Raw genomic sequence first — 20657 nt, forward strand, 5'->3', positions numbered from 1 at the left:
TAGACTCGGATAAGTCTGGCCCTTCTCCCGTGCCATTACCCTGTTATGATCTAGCAGCACCTAGAGGCCGCGAAGCGAAGCAAAATAATACTCATAGGTCTCCAACATTCTTTGTCACCCCTGTCTTTTCGGTCATCTCAGCGTCTATAGTTCATGAATGTTCGTAGCTCTGCGTCACTACCCCAACTCGCCGAGTATCTGCTTTTCATTGTGCCCACGGGCGCGGAGCTCTCAAGTCCTTAACACCAGTGATTTATGAGAAGCATGATCTCTGATGCAAGTAGGCTTCCCTCGTATGGCAAGGTATGCGAACTTGTTTTGTTCATGGTGTCTATATACTGTCGTACGGTTCAAGAGTACTATGATCATGTCAAATAGTTGTACAACGCTTATTCACACTTCACGCCTATTCACTACATCTTTGTGTAAACGCATGCGTCGCCCATCAAAGCTACCTAGTTTGAATCTTCATGTTCGCCCCAACATTTTAAAGTCTCTCTTGACTGTAGTCATGAGTCTAGTCACTTAACAGGAAGTGTGGGAGATAGGAAGAAGAAGGAGGGGAAGGGAAGGTTTTGGAGAGACCAGAGTTTCTCAGGTACTCCAGAATCCGATTGGTTGGCGGTTATCAAGATCTACTGGTCATTAAGTAGCGGCAATTCATGCTAGCTAGTGATTTTTTGGACGTAGGTTCTTATTGGGAACGAGTACTATAAGGAGGTAGTCTGTTGTTGGATCTATAAGCAGCCAAGATCCGTGGACCTTATAGACTTAAGACTTTGAGTGAGCTGGGTGAAAAGGTGAATACCCACTTTGTCGGATGCAAGTGGGTATTCACCCACGAAAGCTCATGCTCCAATATGTCTGTTAGTCTATAAGGTGCCACAGGACTCTTTTTGCTCCTTTTACTCACTTGAGTAAGCCTGCTGAAGTCAAAAAGACTACTCTACATGAGTGAAATATTTGTAGGATCAGGGCTCAAATTAAGGAGAAAAACTGTTGATCTTGTCCCTTACAGTTCTCTGAGTCAATTCTTGAGCTCATTCCCAGTTCTTACTCATGCTTTGGGAAAATTCCCATTGAAGTTATGTGGCACCACATGTGTAGATTATGAAGTCTTCCTTCTAGTGTTTATGTAAATTAATTATTGTTTGTGATGCTGGTAGAACCTAGAGGATCCACCTGAAACTGGAGTCTCATTATGTTAGGCACACAAAGATTGAAGACGCAGGCTGTGTCTTCACTGCTAGAAAAAGGTGTTTTTACCATAGAATAATTAATGTGCTTTAGCTATGCTGCTGTCAAATCCTAGAGGAGACACAGTATCTGTAGTTTTTACTGTGAGGTCAACCATAGTCAGGACAGAATGTTGACCTCACCTCGCTACCTCGTGGTAAAAACTACAGGGGCCTTGTCTCCGCTAGGGTTTTACAGAGGGATAGCAAATGCATGTTAGTTGTCTTGCTGTAAAAATCTCATCTGGTAATGAAGACATAGCCATGGAGTAAGAGACAATCACTGCCCCAAATTGCTTACAATCAAAATAAGCAGGACAGAAAAACGTGAGGGCAAGGGATATAACAATCAAGCAGTGTGCATAACGTAGTGATTTCCTAGCACCATATTAGTTCCAAGATTTTTTTTAGTTTGGATTTTTGTTTAACTTTTTAGAGGTGGAAAGATTCTTGGAGCTCACATGACGAGGGGGCATGGTGTCACGTGAGTCCTGAGGTTCCTGGGTGGTGGTCTCTAGCTACACTGTTTTGGGGTGTAGGGAGAAATGAGTAGTGTAGTATTATGTAATTTATATAGTAGTGTAAAGAGTGATTTACCTGTTGGTTAACCAGTATATCATTGTTTTGCATGGATAGGAGGGACTGTATCTCTCTCTCTTTTTTTAATCATGTTTTTAAAAGTTATAATTCACAATATTTTGATGCCAAACCAATGAATCACCAACTTGGGATTCCTTGTAATTCACTGATGTGGCATCATGATCAATAATTGCAACATATAATTCAAACAGTGGGCCAGCCCCAGGGGAGTACTTCTAAAAGCCACAACTGGTTACAAAAATGAGCCTGCCAAATAGCCATGGTTTTCATAAGCCTTTGCTGGGTTTTTTGTCCCTCTTATGTTTTGATTTCAAAGGCCAACTTGCGGTGTCCTGATTCACAACAAAATAATGTTTGCATTCTCTTCCCCTTGCAGTCACAGGCCTTATCTCAAAGCTGACTTGCGCCTGAGGGAACCTTTTGTCCAGCCTTTGATAGATCTCTTCTTTGAGCCAGGCTGGGCCTGACCCATCCTGGACACGTCATTTAAGTGAAAGTGAACCCTGGGCATCCTAAATTTGGGGCCAAATTATCTACTGATTTTTAATTGGCAAAGCTCTAATGAACTTAGTGTCGCTCTACCAATTTACATCAGTGGACACTCAGCCTGTGGACTGGAGTTTGAGTTTATTGGGGAAAAACTGTTGCCCCAGAGATTGAAGGAATGATTTCCAGTGAGCACTAAAGCTGTATTTAAATGGGCTAATTTTTAGACTTGTCATTTATCTGTACATGTTTATGAATGGCAAAATAATGCAAAAGTTCCTTGGCTGTAAATGTGTAAGTTTCTCTAAAGCAAACCCGTTATACTTTATGTTCACTGGTACATTGTATTTGTTTATTGTAGTCGTTCTATGATTCCTTGGGCTTTGTTCAGCTTCTTTGAATTTTTTTTATTTGGCTTCGAGTGTCCCACATGTGTTTGGAATCTGTGTGTCCATCCCTGCAATATCGCTGATACTTTCTTACACTGTGTTCTTCTGGGTTTGAAGTATTTTTCTTATGTTCTTGTTATCCTTGGATATTCCAGTGACCCTTTCTGTTGGCTCCTCAAATCATTTTCACTGCTCGTTTAGTCTCGCTAAGCTGCTAAGAAGAGAGTATTGAACTAATTTTAATCCTGTATTGCAATTTATTTGAGCTGTGGGGAAAAGATATTATTCAAGACAGTTATCAGCTGTGTGTATGTGCATGTGCGTGTACACTTAATGTATTATGTATATTGTATATGATAGATACATATAACATATACACCAGAGGATTTGTATTATAATTTTTTTATTCAGTAGACCATTCATGTTAAGTTATTTTTCTAAGTGCTTCAGCAGATTTTACAATAGACTGATTTCACTTCAAATATTGGTTCTTAGCTACGTCTGAGGATTAGCAGACTATAGGCTGGGGTTTTTTTACTAGAATTTGCAGATCTCCCTAAAATAGTTGGTATTTCATCCACATGAAATAAATTTATGAAGCCAGGAAAGAACCAATAAAAAGCTACAAAATCTTTGAGGCATTTTCTGGCAAAGCATGATGCTTCACGAGAGGAGAAATGTGTTCGGATTAGAATCAGATGCGCAAACTTGCTTTTGCGTGTAACATCATAGAGGTTCTGTCAAAGTAAGACAGTTTTTAGAACTGATTTCTGGTTTCATTGAATGCGAACTGTTCATCGCACTGCTGTTTTTCAGAACAAGAAGAAAACTTCGAGTTTATCATCGTTTCCCTCACCGGCCAGACCTGGCACTTTGAAGCAACCACATATGAAGAAAGAGATGCGTGGGTACAAGCTATAGAGAGTCAGATCCTGGCCAGTTTACAGTCCTGTGAGAGCAGTAAGAATAAGGTAAGGTGCACAACATCACATTGAAAGTGAGCAAGGACCATTGATCATTAGAGAGCATTCAGGATCTAGGGTATTGTGAAAAGTAAACATATTCAGCAAGGTCCATGTACTTGTTGGGCACAGCTAAGGAAAAGGAAACCATGCAAACTTGTATGCTTCCAAAATAATTCAATATGAGATACATTACATTCTGATTTTATATTTAAATAATTAAAATTATATAATTTTTTTTGTCTTTTCCATCTCTCATAATTTCAGATGTAGAATATTAATCTTTTGGTTGATCATTTGCTCTAACAATACAAACTGTATTCTGGTGGGGAGGTCTGTGGGAAAGCCTTTAAGAGCTGAGAAAAGAACAGCTTATTTACAAGCTAAGTCGCTACTGGGCTTCTCCATGGCAATGTTCCATTAAATGTTCTGGATTACTTAATAGTAATGTGCATTGCTGTCCCTGTGAGTAGGAGCAGACTTGTGTCTAAGGTGGTACACGTTTCAGAAGTAATGATCAATTATTCTTGTATCCAAATTCTGTTTTTGTGAAACTACTGTGTAGTTTTTCTTTCCTTCAGTTAAATGTAATTCATTCTTTTGTGATTTTGTTATTAGGCCAGTCTCAGGGGGAACCAATCAGGAAGCAAAAGCATAGTCCTTTTTGTGGTGTCCTGGGGATAGGCTTCCCCCATCACCTTCGTATTTGGCACAAGCAATTTCTTCTGCTTTCTCTGCAAAAGTAAACTCTGATACCTCCCCCAACCCAAACATTTTCTTTCTGTAGAGGGCTGAGAGTTGGCTATTCTTGAGCCTCTTGATTTTTCAAACATTTAATAATTAGAACACAAGAAGTGAGCGGGGAGATTCTTTTCACAGACCTGTAGATCCTTTTGCTATCCATGTAAAGAAACTTCTTAATGATTTATGTTCTTTTTTGTCATTAAGTAGGGGACCTATATTTTGAAATGACTGCCTTTTTTTTGTTACCTCTATAATCAGGGTAAACCAGACCAAAGTAACTATCGTCGTCATGTCATTTACTTCCCTTTTTTTAAAAAATTGACTTTTGATATCTGAGGTGAGGACTTCTGTTTCTCTGTGGCCTGTCTTCACTGAGATCAGTACATTACAACAAGATAACGATGGAAATTAGGCTGCAAACATTAGTACAAAATGTTAGTATAATAGGAGGTAAAGAATGCTGGTTTGAATATTGAATACACAGTAACTGAAGAGAGAATTATGTTTTGGTTATATAAAGGCAAGAGATTGAAAAAAAAAAAAAAAAACACTTAAAAGTTGTATTTGTATGGAGGTTTTCTGGGAGAAGTTAGTTGGGGATTGGTCCTGCTTTGAGCAGGGGGTTGGACTAGATGACCTCCTGAGGTCCCTTCCTACCCTGATACTCTGTGAAGTTTTTATCATTCACCTCTGGAACTAGGGCTCAAGAAGCACTTGGTAGGCATAAGTGAAATGAATTAGGTTATCTTAGGGCTCAGTGTCCTGTTGACAGAGCAGAAGTTTATATGTGAAACTATCATATATATGACCCGTTTGAGCTCTCATTTAATTCAGTGGCAATAATTTGGTGCAGTTAGCACTTTTTGCCTAGGAGAGATTGCAAGATTTAGCTGGTTTTGAGGCAGAGCCACCTCTACATGGGCAGTTGTCTTTCCAGGTCAAAGTAGAGGTTATGGGCAGGCCACAGTGGAAAGAACCACCCATTGTAGACATCTGATTAAATCTGATCTTTTGATGATAAAAGGCTTTCAGTTCAGATTCCTTTGCAGACCATCCCTTAGTCTTCATGTACACAAGCATACATACCAGTAAAAATAATAAATAATAATAATAGTAAAGGGTTTATAAATAGAATTATATAATTTATCTCCAAAAAGTACTTTACATGTGATCATAAATGCTGCGCTTCATTTTTCAGCTCAACTTTCCTCTACACAATCCCATTATTGGTCAGAGTCCAGTCCAATACCTCATAAAGGCACACAGACTTCCTGTGTTGTATGCAGGGAGCTTCAATAAAAGTTTGAGCTATTAGAAATATGGATGAAAATGAGTAACTATGCTTGTCAGGCACTGAGCTGCAGTACTTAAAGATGCCAAAGGATCAACTCTTTGAGACGCAAACTAAAGATGTCCAATTCCCTGATCATGTTCATTCAACCCTGATCTGAACTTTCTTTTTTTTCTTGCTTTTCACATTACTGACAATTGTGTTGTCTAAACCTTTTCATTGAATTCTTATTTCTTGTGTGTGTGTTTCTTTAAATATACACAGTCCCGACTGACAAGTCAGAATGAGGCCATGGCCCTTCAGTCAATAAGAAACATCAGAGGCAATTCTCACTGTGTGGACTGCGAGGCGCAAGGTAAGTATAGCCATTGCTATAGAAGGACTGTTGTTATCCTTGGCTTTAAAAAGCTTACGCGTTCTCTTTGGTCCAGGGTTACGTGAACACCTGTTCTGATTCTTTTCCTCTTGGTATTGTATTCCACATCCCTTTGCAAGCTTGGTGTTCATTATGAAGGTTGGTTTTTCTGGTTTACTTTACATTCATTTGTTATTAATACATGCTGATTTTTTGCCCGTATTTCATCTGTCACATTAAACATACGTTCATACGTTTTGTCTTCGAAGTTACAGAAAAAATGGTTTTGTTTCATATTTCTTTTCAACATAAGATGCTACCATTGTCCTCCAATAAGGAAAAAAAAATCATGTGCCCTAGCAATGTTAGAGTACGTCTACACTACGGGATTATTCTGATTTTACATAAACCGGTTTTATAAAACAGATTATATAAAGTCGAGTGCACGCGGCCACACTAAGCACATTAATTCAGCGATGTGCGTCCATCGTCCGAGGCTAGCGTCGATTTCCGGAGCGTTGCACTGTGGGTAGCTATTCTGTAGCTATCCCATAGTTCCCGCAGTCTCCCCCGCCCCTTAGAATTCGGTTAAGCACTCAGTGCTGATGGAAAATCATTGTCGCGGTGGTTCTGGGTAAATGTCGTCAGTCATCTCTCTCGGGAAAGCAACGGTAGACAATCATTTCGCGCCCTTTCCTCTGGATTGCCCTGCAGATGCATAGCAGGCAACAATGGAGCCCATTCAGCTTTTTTTTACTGTCACCATATGTCTACTGGATGTTGCTAACAGATGCAGTACTGCCGAGCTACACAGCAGCATCTTGCTTTGGCATGATAGCAGAGACGGTTATCATCGTTCTGTACTGTTGCTGCTATCATGGGTGCCCTGGCTGAGATTGGCCGGGGCTCAAAGGCAAACTGGGAATGACTTCCCCAGTCAATCCCTCCATTATGGTTTCTAAAAATAGAGTCAGTCCTGCCTAAATATGGCCACATGTGCTAGAAGAACCAGTGTATCAGAGAGCACAACTGCTCCATGTCAGATCCTGCAGAAATGATGAACTACATGCCATTCACGGGGGGTGCCCTGCAACAATCCAACGTTGCTCCCCCCAACTTCCTCGGCTACCATGGCAGTCGTCCCCATTTGTGTCATGAAGTTATAAAGAATGCAGGAATAAAGAACAGTGACTTGTCAGTGAGAAAATGAGGGGGAGCGCTCCGTGCTATGAAATCTCAGGCAGGAAATTAAGCGGTGCGGGGGAGAGGAGCCCAGCATGCCGCTGCTATGCTATCTCAGGCAGTACAGAATCTTTTTACACAGGAAAGGGAGGGGCTGATGGAGCTCAGCCCCAGTTGCTATGAAAGGACGGTTACCAGCCGTCTGTACCATCTACTGGGAATGACCAGAATCATTCCTATTTTTACCCAGGCGCCCGCCGACCCTCACCTGAGGCAAGCCAGGAGCACTCACGGGCTGATGGTGATGACAGATTCAGTCATATTGTACCGTCTGCCACCAGGAGAGGGGAGCGAAGCGAATACTGCCTTCACTGCAGCAGCATCGCGTCTACCACCAGCATTCAGTAGACATAGGTGACACTGAAAAAAGTCAAGAAACGATTCTTTCCCTTTCTTACGTGGTGAGGGAGGGAGTAAATTGACGAGCTATCCTGACCACGCTGGACGATGTGTTTGAACCTACAGGCAGGATGGACTCAGCCAAGAATGCAAATATTTTCGAGACTGCTGTGGACTGTGGGATAGCTGATGCCTCAGTACCCCTCCCTCCCTCCATGACGCTGCATTTGATTCTTTGGCTTCTCGTACGTTTGTCACATAGCACTGGAGATTTTCAAACGCTTTGGCATTTCGTCTTCGTAACGGAGCTCGATAGAACAGATTGTCTCCCCATACAGCGATCAGATCCAGTATCTCCCGTATGGTCCATGCTGGAGGTCTTTTTGGATTTGGGACTGCATCGCCATCCGTGCTGATCAGAGCTTCATGCGGGCAAACAGAAATGTAATTCAAAAGTTCGCGAGGGCCTTTCCTGTATTTACCTGGCCACTGCATCAAGGTCAGATTGCTGTCCAGAGCAGTCACAGTGGTGCACTGTGGGATACCGCCCGGAGGCCAATACCGTTGATTTGCGGCCACGCTAACCCTAATCCGATATGGTAATACCAATTTTAGCGCTACTCCTCTCGTCGGGGAGGAGTACAGAAACCGATTTAAAGAGCCCTTTATATCGATATAAAGGACCTTGTAGTGTGGACTGGTGCGCAGTTAAATTGGTTTAATGCTGCTAAAGTCAGTTTGAACGCGAAGTGTAGACTAGGCCTTAGATGTGTAAAGCTTTGCTTGAGCTTTCTGCATTTTTCATATTACTGACAAAGAAGAATAAAACATTCGCTGGTAGTGGAATACTACAAAATTGATTTTGTTTTTCTTTCCCTTAGTGCTTTTTTTAAATTCTGAATTCTTTCAAAATATACGGACTAACAGTTAGCAAAGGATTGGCCAGTTTAATTTGAGAGGTGCTGTTCTCACTGCTTCTAGGGGTTTGTAAGTCAGCTATAAAAATTAGCTCTGGGCTAAAACTTAACAATACAAGATCTCAGCTGAGAAACAATCAATTGGAGAAATAGGACGAAAGGGTATTTGAAAATTCTTATTTCTTTTATGTTTGAAAATCATACTCATTTCTTTTAATTGTACAAGGACAAAAAATGAAAATTTAGTAATTTCTGTTGCTTTTTTGTGCTTTTATCTTAAAACTGAGATTTTATAGACCCGTTGTTTTATAAACTTGTCTATTTAGTTATCAACTTAAATCTTTGTAGCACCTTCCCTAGACTTAATGCAGAAGCTTTCACTCATTTAATACACTGTCCATATAATGAACAATAAAACTGATCTCAGTAACCCACCAAGAAACTCACCATAACCCTATCCCATCAGCCTGCTTCTTCCTCACGTAGCTTAGTAGGGATATGGATGTCAAAAGACTACTGGACATTTAGAATAGAAAGCTAATGTGTAACGAAAACATTTAAATGTCCCTGTTACTTTAGAAAGAAATGTTTTACTTTTTAAAAATGTGAGTAGAGTCCACTAAGATCCTCTCTGTTTTCTCCCTTTCATTGCCCCTTCAGGAGGGCCCAGTTCATGCCAACACCTGCTTGCAATTAATGAAGGCTTGACATTACTTCCATTGAAATCTATCAGATATTCATAGGTTGTTGAGAGTGGGTCAAGAGTAATGCCAGGAGCTGAGCATGCTGGTTCTGTAGTGTTGGCCTAGTTGGTTTGGACACTGAGTACTAAAGCTCTGGATCCTAATTTAGATACCGTCAAGGCAGCACATTGACCTGCTCTGCACAGATCTTTGGTGTAAATTTTACAGATACTTTTTACAGGGACTTTACATTCTATAAGCCAGTAATCCAAAAAAGAAGAATATATATGATAAACTAATGGGTTTGTTGCTTTAGGATATATTCTGTCATAGACAGACTAAAACAATTGTTTATTAAAACATCTTTCCTGTCATTATGGTTATCAGTGTTTGATATTTACTCAGCAACTGATAGAGCGCAAGTGAAGTATGTATAATATACATACAAAAATGGCTCATTCTATATGAGTGCTGAGAAACTGCCTATGTATTTTGTTCATTCAAAATACTAGTGTGTGTCAGTAAACTACATTGTGAAATTCTATTTTCCTGCTCCTGTCTTTTACTTTATAGGATTTCACTAAAACCTCACTCCAGTTGCCCAGAACAGGTTAGAAGGGGGTATATGATACCTTCACAGGTCTACCTCATAGACCTTGCTGCTAAAGTTCAAGCAGTCAGTTATTAGCATACTCAAAGGCTTAGCTCGGAAGTTCTGTGGGAGGGGCAAGTGGCTAAAAGTCTCCATTTCAAGGTCACCATTAAATGTGAAGCTTTTATTTTGAAAAGGAATTCTTCAAGCCTGCATTCTGAGAGAGCATCTTTAAGCAGCATTTTGCCTTCCTGGGCCTGCCAGGGTCTCTTTCTTCAAGCCTTGTTTTTGTAGGTCCCCATTTCTGGCATGTTTGCACTCCAAACACTAGAGCTCAGAACACTTTGGAAAGCAATGGCCATTACGGGCCAACTCGGCATTCTCACAAATCCAAATATTTAGAAGCAATGGGATGCATAAGAGATTGCATCCCCCAACCAGCCTTCAATTCCTTTCAACTACCACCAACAGCTTCATGATCAGAATCCTCATTCATCCTGTTTTTCCAATGTTCTCATCAGTTACCTTGTTAGCAGTTGGTTTTAGTGATTTAGGTTCTATGGGTGTTACTACTTTTGTGTTTTATTGGTTAGGAATAGCCATTGCTGGGTTCCAGCAGCCTGGATCTTTAGAAGCCTTGGGCTTAGGTTTTATCAGTGCCCTTCTATTCTGTTCCCATGTCAGCACAGAGTGATAGAATCGGTGTCTCAGGGCAGAACACTGTACCTTTTGCATGCCTCAGATGTGATTGCCAGACCAGAGTATTTGCTGTGTCTCAGAAGGACGCTGTCGTGGCAGCGCACAGCTTGCGTTGCCTTATCCCAGAGGATATGAAAGGAATTGGAGTCCCTGCTTTGCCTTCCTTCTTGAGGAGCCACATAAAACAAGTGGTGTTGCTGAGGAAAACCCAGCTGAGTCTGTGCCCCAAAGTGCTTTGGCTTTTTCCATGAAGAGGCCTAAGAGGAGATCCAAGGATAGATCTGAGTCAGGTCTAACGCCTTCAAAGAAGCTCCCAAGAGTCATGGGTCCAGTGAGCTTAGAGTCTCCAAGATCATAATGAAGAAAAAAGAAGAATGGATGTGGTATCAGTTTGGCACAGGGCAAATCATTTAATCCAAAGGAGCTGGGACAGTTAATATCTTGGTACTATATGCCCTTTTTTTTGATGATGACCAATCTGTTTGTAGTTCTCTTCCAAGTGAAGAGAAGGAGGAACTTCTTGGCAGGGATAATGACTCTGAGCATCTCCTTCATCTTGATGCAAAAGTATTTGTATCGCCATTATCTCTTGTGGATTTCAAAAGTTTTCAGAACTTCTTACACATGTGCTGAAGCTTTTAATCCGGGAATACCAATGGTCATATTTGCTGTTTGACATACTGGAGGTCTCATTTGCTGTTTGACATGCTGGAGAAAAAACAAACGGGAAGAATGGCTCATCCAGTAAATATAGCTCTGCTTGAACAGTTTGCCTTTGGCTCATTCTAGCATTGTCTTGCCATATCCAAAAAGGAAAAGAGAACCAATCATGTCCATACAAATGGCTTTGAGTAATTTTACAATACTCTAACCCCAGGATTATTGGCGGTATCAACAGGGAGTGAAACAGGTTGGTCCAAAAAGTCCTTTTGATTTGCACCTTCTGAAAAAGACAGCAAGTGTATTGTCAGTTATCAAGCTCTACTTGATAGGTATGTTTTTTCACCCTGTGTCAGCGGTGAACCTTTTTTGCAACACATGACATGAAATTACAAGGGAAATACTCACTTTCATGTGGCATGCTGGAGGTACAGAGGTCAGTGGCACTTCTGCTATGTTAAATTTCAGAAGAGAGCTTTTCTGTGCTCTTATTGGTATTTTACAGCATCACACATGATGAACTCCATATCATTCACCCATCAGTTCCTGATGTCTGCCTTTAAATTAGTTTGAGAACAGTAGTTCAGAAGAGTGCATTGAAACAAAGATCATCAACAACACTATTGCTTTTTTTCATAGAATCAAAAAAATCAGACCTTTTGTTCCAAGCTTGCAAAAAATTGTTTTTGGGACTGGATTGATTATTTATTTCAGTCCTGTCCCTTTCTTGATTTTCTTGTTGGAACTGAGGTCAACAGCCTTGGTTTTCGTGGGGTCATTTCCCAGGACCTCAGCCATCTCATTCTTAAGTCTGTCCATATCTACTCACTTAAGATCTGTAATCTTCGTACATGACCATATTTTCGAGCTGTTGAAACTCGAGATACTATCCTGAAAAGATTTCTAGTGACTTCTTGATTGTATTAGAGTTTGGTACTCTACTTGGATGTTACTACTATTGTCCATGGAAGTAGATGAATATTTCTTCAGCAGAGGATGGGGAAGGTGAATTTAACAATGCTCAGAGACAGTCTAGGTCTCCTGTCATCTTGCCATCTGGGATCCAACACAGAGATCTTTAGTCTTGGCATGTGTAATTATTAAAAGATCTCTAAGACTAAACTACATATTTCCGTAACTGTGAGCTAGCTCGTTTTGAGCTAGCTATGTTCTTAATTTTTGTGCAAATAAATCTGCTGAAGCCACCTTTTGAGTTCCTTGCAGAATGTTCTCCTTTCCACTGGAGACATTTTTAGTGGCAATCACTTCTGGAAAGAAGAGTCTGAGAGATACAAGACCTGAGGACTGATTCTCAGTGTTTCATAAAAAAATACTGTAAATTCTTTACTAAGGCCCTGATAAACAAAGCACTTATATATGTGCTTAAATCCCATTTACTTCACTGAAGGTTAGGCACATGCTTAAGTGCTTTGCTGAATCAAGATGGTTTCATATGTTCATTTACAACACTCTCTAAACGTGCTAATAGTTTTTCATAAATCTGACCTGCTACCCCGGGAAGCCAGATTACATACTGTGGATGATGAAAGAGAGTGCATTTGTAGAAGAAACATATTTGCCCATCTTTGATACAGGCTGTGCTTGTGGGGATCGATCTAAGGGAAGTCCACCTGTACTGAGAGAGAGTCTCTAAATAGGTGAGACTGTGTATTAAATGTTGCTATGGCCTTACCTCCAAAACCTGAGGATGCTGAGTCATATTCTGTTAGATCTCAAGCAAATTTTACCACATACTTGAGGGATGACTGTCACAGAAATATATACTGCTGGTATTTGCAGTTCTGTTCAGGTTTTTTGTACCACTGTTCGCTTAATCTGGTTATTTGATATGATGCCCAGTATAGAAGAGCTGTCTTGCCATTTTTATTTAACAAATACTCCTCAAAACCACCTCCTATCAAACACTACTAGATAATCTTTCAGTGCAGATACATCTGAAGAACTTCAGTTCTGTGAGATAATTGTCTATGTAGATCCACATTCCCACCCTGCTTGCTCATGTAGTCAGAAAAGAAACTTTATATATCCTCATTTCTGAGTATCACAAGGCCTAAAATAGAGTACAGAGCTACAGTTTCCCCTTTGGGTGTCAGCAATATCGTCGGTGCTAGCGGAGAAACACAGAACCCTGAACTCGGGCTTTCGCAGGTTAGTGGAGGAGACTTTATTCCAAGTTGAAATTGTTTGTAAATTGTAATTTATCACACATTCTCTTACTAATTTATACCTTAATTATTTTTTTAAATCTTTTCAGCTAGCTTTCAATACTACACAAGTCCCCCAATGTACTTTCTGAGACATGAAAATTATCTCTTAAAGATGACTGGAGGGTGAGGGAGGGAAAATAATTCGTGCCTTTTGTAGATCCTGTATGATGTATAAAGGATGCATGAAAGGAATAGCAAGTCGTGTCTTCCTTGTTTTCACAGGACTCCTTGGAAATCTAAGATTTGTACAGCACTTTCTCAACACTTAATCAAAGGACTAAGAGTGACAATGAATCTTTAACAAATAATTCTGTTCTTCTGTTTGAACTAATTTTTTTTTAAAATTCTTTATTAGGGCTGTTCAAAACATTTCCATCAACTTTTTTGGAGGGAAAATTGGGTTTTCAATTAAACAAAAAAAGTATGGAAAGTGTCAGCCTTCCTTGAAAATATTTGAATTTTTTTCCAAAACCCAAATTTTTTGACTGAAAACCAAAAAAATATTTTCAGTTTTTGGCAGCTTTCAGTTGCAGAAAAAATTTCAGTTTCTGGTGCAGAAAATTCAGGAAAAAATCGTTCTTCTTGAAATTTAAATTTCCTACACCAGTGGGGGAATCCCATTTTCTGATCAGTGTTAAAATTTACAGTGTGAATAAAAGTCTCCTGCCCTTTGAACCAGGTTTTTCCTGTTTTTTATTGTGATGTGATATATTAGCTCTTCAGATCTCCAGAGTGTCTACCAGGAAAAGAATGGTAGATAAGATCTGACATCAAGAAAAGCTCCTCCAAATATCCTCTCTTGGAAGTGTTTCATTGCAAACTTACATTTAAATAACAGCATGGTTATAAAAATGAAACAGCTTGGGAAATGACTTTGAATTTCATGGCTTTTGACAGTTTTGTCATAGCCTTGTCTTTTGGGGGGGTAATTTTTTTTCTGCAGAATTGTTCTGGCTGGTACACTAAAAAAAAAATTGCACATTTTCATCTTAGTACTTATCTCCCTGATCTTAGAGATGAACACACACCCCACTGCATGGTAGATGTAAAAGTCATAAGTAGATGATAAAATAGATGGTTATTAAGGAGTTGATATAGTTAACAACAGCAACATTGTATCAAGTAACTTTTTCTTTTGTAGTAATTGTCTACAAGTGGTTCCAGTTACCCAAGGAGGAGCTTTTTCTACCACTTCATCTGAGCTACCTGCTACACTCTTTGTATCTTCCCTTGTCATGGTACAATTCCCCACCCTGAAACTTAGCATCACCTCTCCCACGCCACTGTTACTTTTCCCGTTATTGTAGACACCGTCAGGCCACTCAGCATCATCTCCTCCCGAGGCTGTAAACTGACAAACCTGTAAGTCTCTGGAATAAAAGGGCTTGACAGAATTAATGTGGTACACTCTGGGCTTTAGGGAGGAATTGGGAAAAGCTATGAGGTAGTTAACAGCTCCCAGGCGCTCTTGGACTGTGAATGGCCCTTCCCATGATGCTTCCATCTTATGGGCCTGTTGCACCTTCAAGACCATAACCTGGTCTCCTACCTTGAAGGAATGCTCCTGTGATTCTATCATACCAGCTTTTGCTCTTTGCGACTTCTTTAGGTTTCCTTAGCAAGGGCAAACGATGCGGAGGTTTTTGTAGGGCCTGTACAAGTCCAGCATTGTTCTGAGAGAGGTCGTAAACCTCCCATGATGCCTCTCACCACCTGTAAGGCCTTTAGTACTCTCGGGCAGCACAGCTAAGCTCGGTGGAACCTAGAACTGGGATTAGTGTACAGCGCCTGTAAGCAAAGAGGCAACTGCTGAACATGGTCGCAGTCATGGTGATGGTTTGCAGTTCACGAATTTACGAGAGCATGGCCACCCCAAAGTTCTCATTAACCTTTCCACCAGGCCATTGTTCATTGTGATGGTACGGGTGGCAACCACAGTTATTACACCATGAGTGTTCCCAGTTCTTCATGTCCTCTGCAGGAAATTTGTCCCTGATCGCTAAGAGATAGTCGGAGGGCCAACCTACCGGCAAAAATGTCTCATTAAGCTGGCACACAGTTTTAGCCCTAGTGTTGCTAGATAGCTTCGACCTATCAGTGCAAAGTCCACAAAGTTAATATGATCTGCGTTCCTCGAGGGGTCTTTGGGAAAGGACCCTAGAATCACACAGCGCTGATGCGTCAAATTGGACCTATTATGGAGGTGGCTGAGAGAGGTCCTGACCGTTGGGGTCCCATTTTGGCAACTCACAAGACCAGACATACTGTGCAACATCCTGCCCATCCCTCCAGGAGACGTCCCACCTGTCCTTGTTCACCTGTCACCCCAGGCATGCCACTGGAATGAATCAAGGGTCTTTATTTAGTCTATATATCTCTCTCTCTGAGTATCCTAGGTGTGAGACACCAACTGTTTTTGTGGATGCCAGTCTTCCCGGTGTCCACCAGAAAGAGTCTCCTTATATAAAAGCCCTTGTTCTATAACAAACCAGGATCAGTTAGAAGAGCTGAGAGGCGGTGTGGTGCTCCGTGCCGCCACCCAAGCTTTCTGAAGGCTGTCATCTGCTTCCTGCTCAGTCTGGAACTGTTTCCTGGAGGCTGGAGACACCAATTCTTCCTTAGACTGTGGACTTGGGCTTGGTCCTTCGGGAAGTGATGTAGGTGATGGGGTTGTTTTCGTTGCTGGTGAACTGCTTTCCGCTGGTGCACCAGGTGGTGTTTCAGGCTCTGGCTGAGTCTCTTGGGTCTGGTTGTCTGCTGCTTCTGGCAGTTCAGGCTTGCTGGCGCCCTCTGGCGTTGGGGTTGAAGATGCATTTGCAAGCGCTGGCGTCAGTGCTGGCGATGGTTCTGGTGCTGGTTGCGTTTCCAGGTCCGGGTCTGGGACTGGAAGTACTGTGGCTGCTGCAGTCGTTGGCAGGGAATCCGGGTTCACTTCCTCTGTCTGGGTCTCTGCTAACACAGACGGGGCCCCTGTGGACGGTTCAGGAACAGGGATGGGTCTGGAAGCTTGCCTGGCTTGGCTGCATGTAACCATTCCCACCCTCTTGGCCCGCTTTACCTGGTTGGCCAAGTCTTCTCCCAGTAGCATGGGGATGTGATAATTGTTATAGACTGCAGAAGTCCACATTCCTGACCAGCCTCTGTACTGGACTGGCAGTTTAGCTGTAGGCAAGTTTACAGCTTGTGCCATGAAGGGGTAAATTGTCACTTGGGCCTTTGGGTTGATGAATTTGGGGTCCACTAAGGATTGGTGGATAGCTGACACTTGTGCCCCCGTGTCTCTCCACACGATAACTTTCTTTCCGCCCACTCTCAAAATTTCCCTTCGCTCCAAGGGTATTTGAGAGGCATCTGGGTCTGGGGATCTTTGGAGTGGTGGAGATATAATGAACTGCACTCGGTTGGGGTTTGGGGGGCAGTTGGCCTTTATATGTCCCAGTTCATTACACTTGAAGCATTACCCAGCTGACTGGTTACTGGGCCGAGGTGGGTTACTGGAGATTGGTAAGGTGAGAGAATAGGGAGTCGGCAGCTTTTCTTGGGTTTTAGGGGGGGTCTTGGGTTGCCCTCAGGTATAGGGTTTATTGTCGGTGTGACCCCTGTGATATTTACTCCCCTTGCTAGTAGCTTTTTTCTTTTCTGCCACATCCACCCATCTGGCTCCAATCTCCCCCATCTCAGTTACAGTTTTGGGCTTCTCATCTAGGATGTACCTTTCAATTTCCTCCAGAACACCCTCTAAGAACTGCTCCAATTGTATTAGGAGGTGCATGTCATCCAGAGATTTAACATTGGCTCCTGATATCCAGGCATTATAATTTTTTCCAATGTGGTAGGCGTGTCGGGTGAATAACACATCTGGTTTCCACCTTAGGGCTCTGAACCTCCGACAGGCATCCTCAGGTGTTAGCCCCATTGTGATTATGGCCTTGGTTTGAAAAAGGTTATAATCGTTCATGTTCTCCTTAGACGTTCCAGCCGCCACCTCTGCTAGGGGTCCACTGAGCAGCGGCCTCAGCTCTATCATGTACTGGTCTTCAGTGATGCTGTACTCATGGCAGGTCCTTTCAGAATTTTCTAAGAAGGCCTCAGTGTCATCACCTGCCTTGTAGGTGGGAAATTTCTTGGGATGTGGAACAATAACTGGAGAAGGGTTGTTAGGGATAACTGGAGCATGCTGCCTAGCCTGCACTAATTCCAGTTCATGCTTTCTCTCTCGTTCCCTCTCTTCCCTCTCTCTTTCTTTTATCTCCAGCTCTCTCCTGTGGGCAGCCTCTCTTTCTCTTTCTCTCAGCTCCATTTCTTTTTGTTTTATTTCTAGTTCTTGTTGTTTCTTTTCCATGTTTCGCCTGTGGTCCACATCTTTGATTTGTTCCTCTGCCTCCAGTTTTGCCCGTTTCTGTTTCAGGGTGTCCTTGGTAGTCATGGTTTCTGCTTTCTTGTGTTGGGGCGTCCTCTGGTGTTTACTGTCTGAAATGCTGCTTCTCTGTTGCCTCCTTAGGGTTACTTAGCAACAGAGTCTTTTTTTTTTTTTAACTCCTTCTACCTAGCTATTCCTGACAGAGTTAGAAAGAAAAAAAAAACCATTCATTTGCAAATGTGGTTTTGCTGGTGTATGGTGACTCACAACTGGAGTCCCTTTGTTTAACAGAGATCCTTGTTAAACCCTAGTGCCTTTGCCTTCAGAGTACCCAGACCTTTGCTTTTAAAAACAATCTCCCCTAGCCTGCTCTACACACTGTTAGCAGGGAAAGAGAAAAAAAAAATCTTACTGACTTTTGCTTCTAAACCCAAACCTCTCAGTCTGCCTGCAGATAGCTAGCAGGGAGAGAAATAAAAACCTCACTGGCTTTTGGATTCTATCTTACTGTGATGAGTAGGGGGACGTGAATGGGACTGGAAGAGAGGGGATGTCTTGGTGAGGACAGGTGCTGAGGCTGTAACCCGACCGAGGGGGAGGGGAGCAGCCTGGCGGAGGAAGAAGGGACAAAGGATTGGGCCGGCGGGAACAAGCATGGACCAGTTGGGGTTTGGGGGCTGTGGCGGAATTCGGGTATCCTAGCTGGGATCAAGCACTGAACACAGTAAGGACTCAAGTGGAGGGGTCGGACTGTGCTGCAAGCCGTGTATGTGTTCTGTTTCCAATAAAAACGCTTTGTTTTGACGCTGATAAAAGTCACTGTGCGTCAGGAAGAGGGGTGCGGGCTGGAACCCCCAGATCCGTGAACTGGTGGAAGCGGTGGAGATATGACCCGGTGGAGCGCTGCCTGTCAGAGTGATGGGGAGAGAAGAAGGGTGATTACCTGGAGTGTGTGCGCAGTGGAAGGACTTTTGCAGTAAAGGGTCCCGGGGGATTGCAGCGGGGTCCCAGGGGCGGAGGAGTCGCAGCTGCCGACCTGGAGAGAGGTTGTGACTCAAGAAGGGCTGTTGCAGCTAGGGATCCCGGAAACCGTGGGACGGCGAGCACCGACTGTGAGTGGCAGCAGGAGGTACGCCAAGCGGCGCAGTGGATGCTGGAGTGTGCAAGCAGGGGCCTGCGCACAGGGAGTGAAAAGGAGCGCTTGATTGCCGGCTGGGAGGGAGACCGGAGCCGACTAATGCTAACAGCACACACAGAAACTTCCCTCCCTCAAGATTTGAAAGTATCCTGTCCCCTGATTGGTCCTCTGGTCAGGTGACAGCCAGGCTCACTGAACTTGTTAACCCTTTACAGTCAAAAGAGACATGAAGTACTTCTGTTCTATTAACTTTTACTTATCTGTTTATGACATCCCTGTTGCTTCTTTTCTCTTTAGAATCACAGGTTCTCTTAGTCTGTTGGGGTGTTGCATGTGCCTTCCTTTGAGACCACCACTATTTCTCTGTTGGAGGAATGGCACATTGAGAGGGCTAGACCGAGGAACCAAATTTTTGCCTCCACTTCCTGTCAGGCTTCCTAACCGAGCTGTGAGACTAAGAGACCTGAATATTATTCCTCTTGCTTCCCCAGCCAAAATCATCATCCATAAGTTTTTCAGTTCTAAGAGAGGTTTAGAATGTGTCACAAGGAATACTGTTTCGGTTTTTTTTAGTGAGTGTTTGTGTCTGTCTTCCTGTAGACCCTGACTGGGCCAGCCTGAATCTGGGAGCCCTCATGTGTATCGAATGCTCAGGTATACACCGGAACCTTGGCACACACTTGTCACGTGTCCGGTCACTTGACCTGGATGATTGGCCTATAGAACTCATCAAGGTGATGTCATCCATTGGGAACGAACTAGCAAACAGTGTCTGGGAGGAGAGTAGCCAAGGACGTATGAAACCCTCTTCAGACTCCACAAGGTAGGCTATTTTATTCCCTTTTGTGTACAAGGCATCCACATGTCAAAACTGTGACTAAGATTTTAAAAAATGAGTATCTAAAACTATGCACATAAATACATATTTAGGCATCTAAATCTATGTCTTGATTTTCAAGGGAAGCCTGCTGGGTCTTAGCAATTTTTACGACATATTGACTTCTAGGAGCCAAATTTCAGGCACCATTTTAGCATATATCAGGTAAACGTGAAGTCTGACCAAAAAGTGCCAAAAATTGAGTGAACTTGGTAACTTTTGTGTTTGCCAAGGCTGCCTCAGCAGTTTAGAAATCTTGGAAACAGTGGGAAATTTAAGCCTCCCAAACTTTTGTTCCATCATTTTCATTAGTCTGTGTGTTTCGCTTTTGATAAACCAGTAAATCTGACCCTCTGGATACTTTACTGTAATTAGCAATGTGCTTTCCATAGTCACAAGCTAACCCAGTAAATTGCTGTCGTCTTTTACACCTAACTGTGAATTCTTGGGGATAGATGTTATTGCTCTTATTGTTCTGAGAGTTCTCTTCCAAATGAGGCTGCTTAATTTCCTTATGCAATGTATGTAAAGGAGTCAATCTTTTGGGTAAGTGTATGTTTTTCCATAACTAATACAATATTTTATTTACAAATCATAGGCCAGCATACAGAAGATCCTCTCACTATAGTTTATCCTAAAAGAAAAATAAGATTGTTTTTGTATTGCATCCGTATTATCAGTGGCAAATCGCTTAGAAAAAAGTTTAAATGGTTTAGAAAGAAACTTTAACCGTGATGGGTGTTAAATGTAAGAGCTGATATTCACACTGAACAATTAAAAAATACTGGCTTGGCAGTCTCTATATCAGTAGAGCAGATTTCAGACATGAGGAGGAGCCTGGGCTACCTTGCCCAGCTAGT

At 42.2% G+C, this 20657-nt stretch overlaps 1 protein-coding gene across 8 annotated transcripts in view; it reads left to right on the forward strand.

Moving 5' to 3' along the window:
- Positions 1–20657, forward strand: part of AGAP1 (ArfGAP with GTPase domain, ankyrin repeat and PH domain 1) — a 651846-nt gene that overhangs the window by 578752 nt on the left and 52437 nt on the right. For all 8 annotated transcript variants that reach the window (XM_075069872.1, XM_075069873.1, XM_075069875.1 and 5 more), the window contains 3 exons: positions 3527–3681; positions 5972–6062; positions 19521–19743. In XM_075069872.1, the coding sequence (XP_074925973.1) occupies positions 3527–3681; positions 5972–6062; positions 19521–19743 (469 nt within the window). The remainder of the gene's footprint in view (positions 1–3526; positions 3682–5971; positions 6063–19520; positions 19744–20657) is intronic.

The sequence above is a fragment of the Chelonoidis abingdonii genome, chromosome 10 (genome assembly GCF_003597395.2).
Source record: "Chelonoidis abingdonii isolate Lonesome George chromosome 10, CheloAbing_2.0, whole genome shotgun sequence".
NCBI lineage: Eukaryota > Metazoa > Chordata > Testudines > Testudinidae > Chelonoidis > Chelonoidis abingdonii.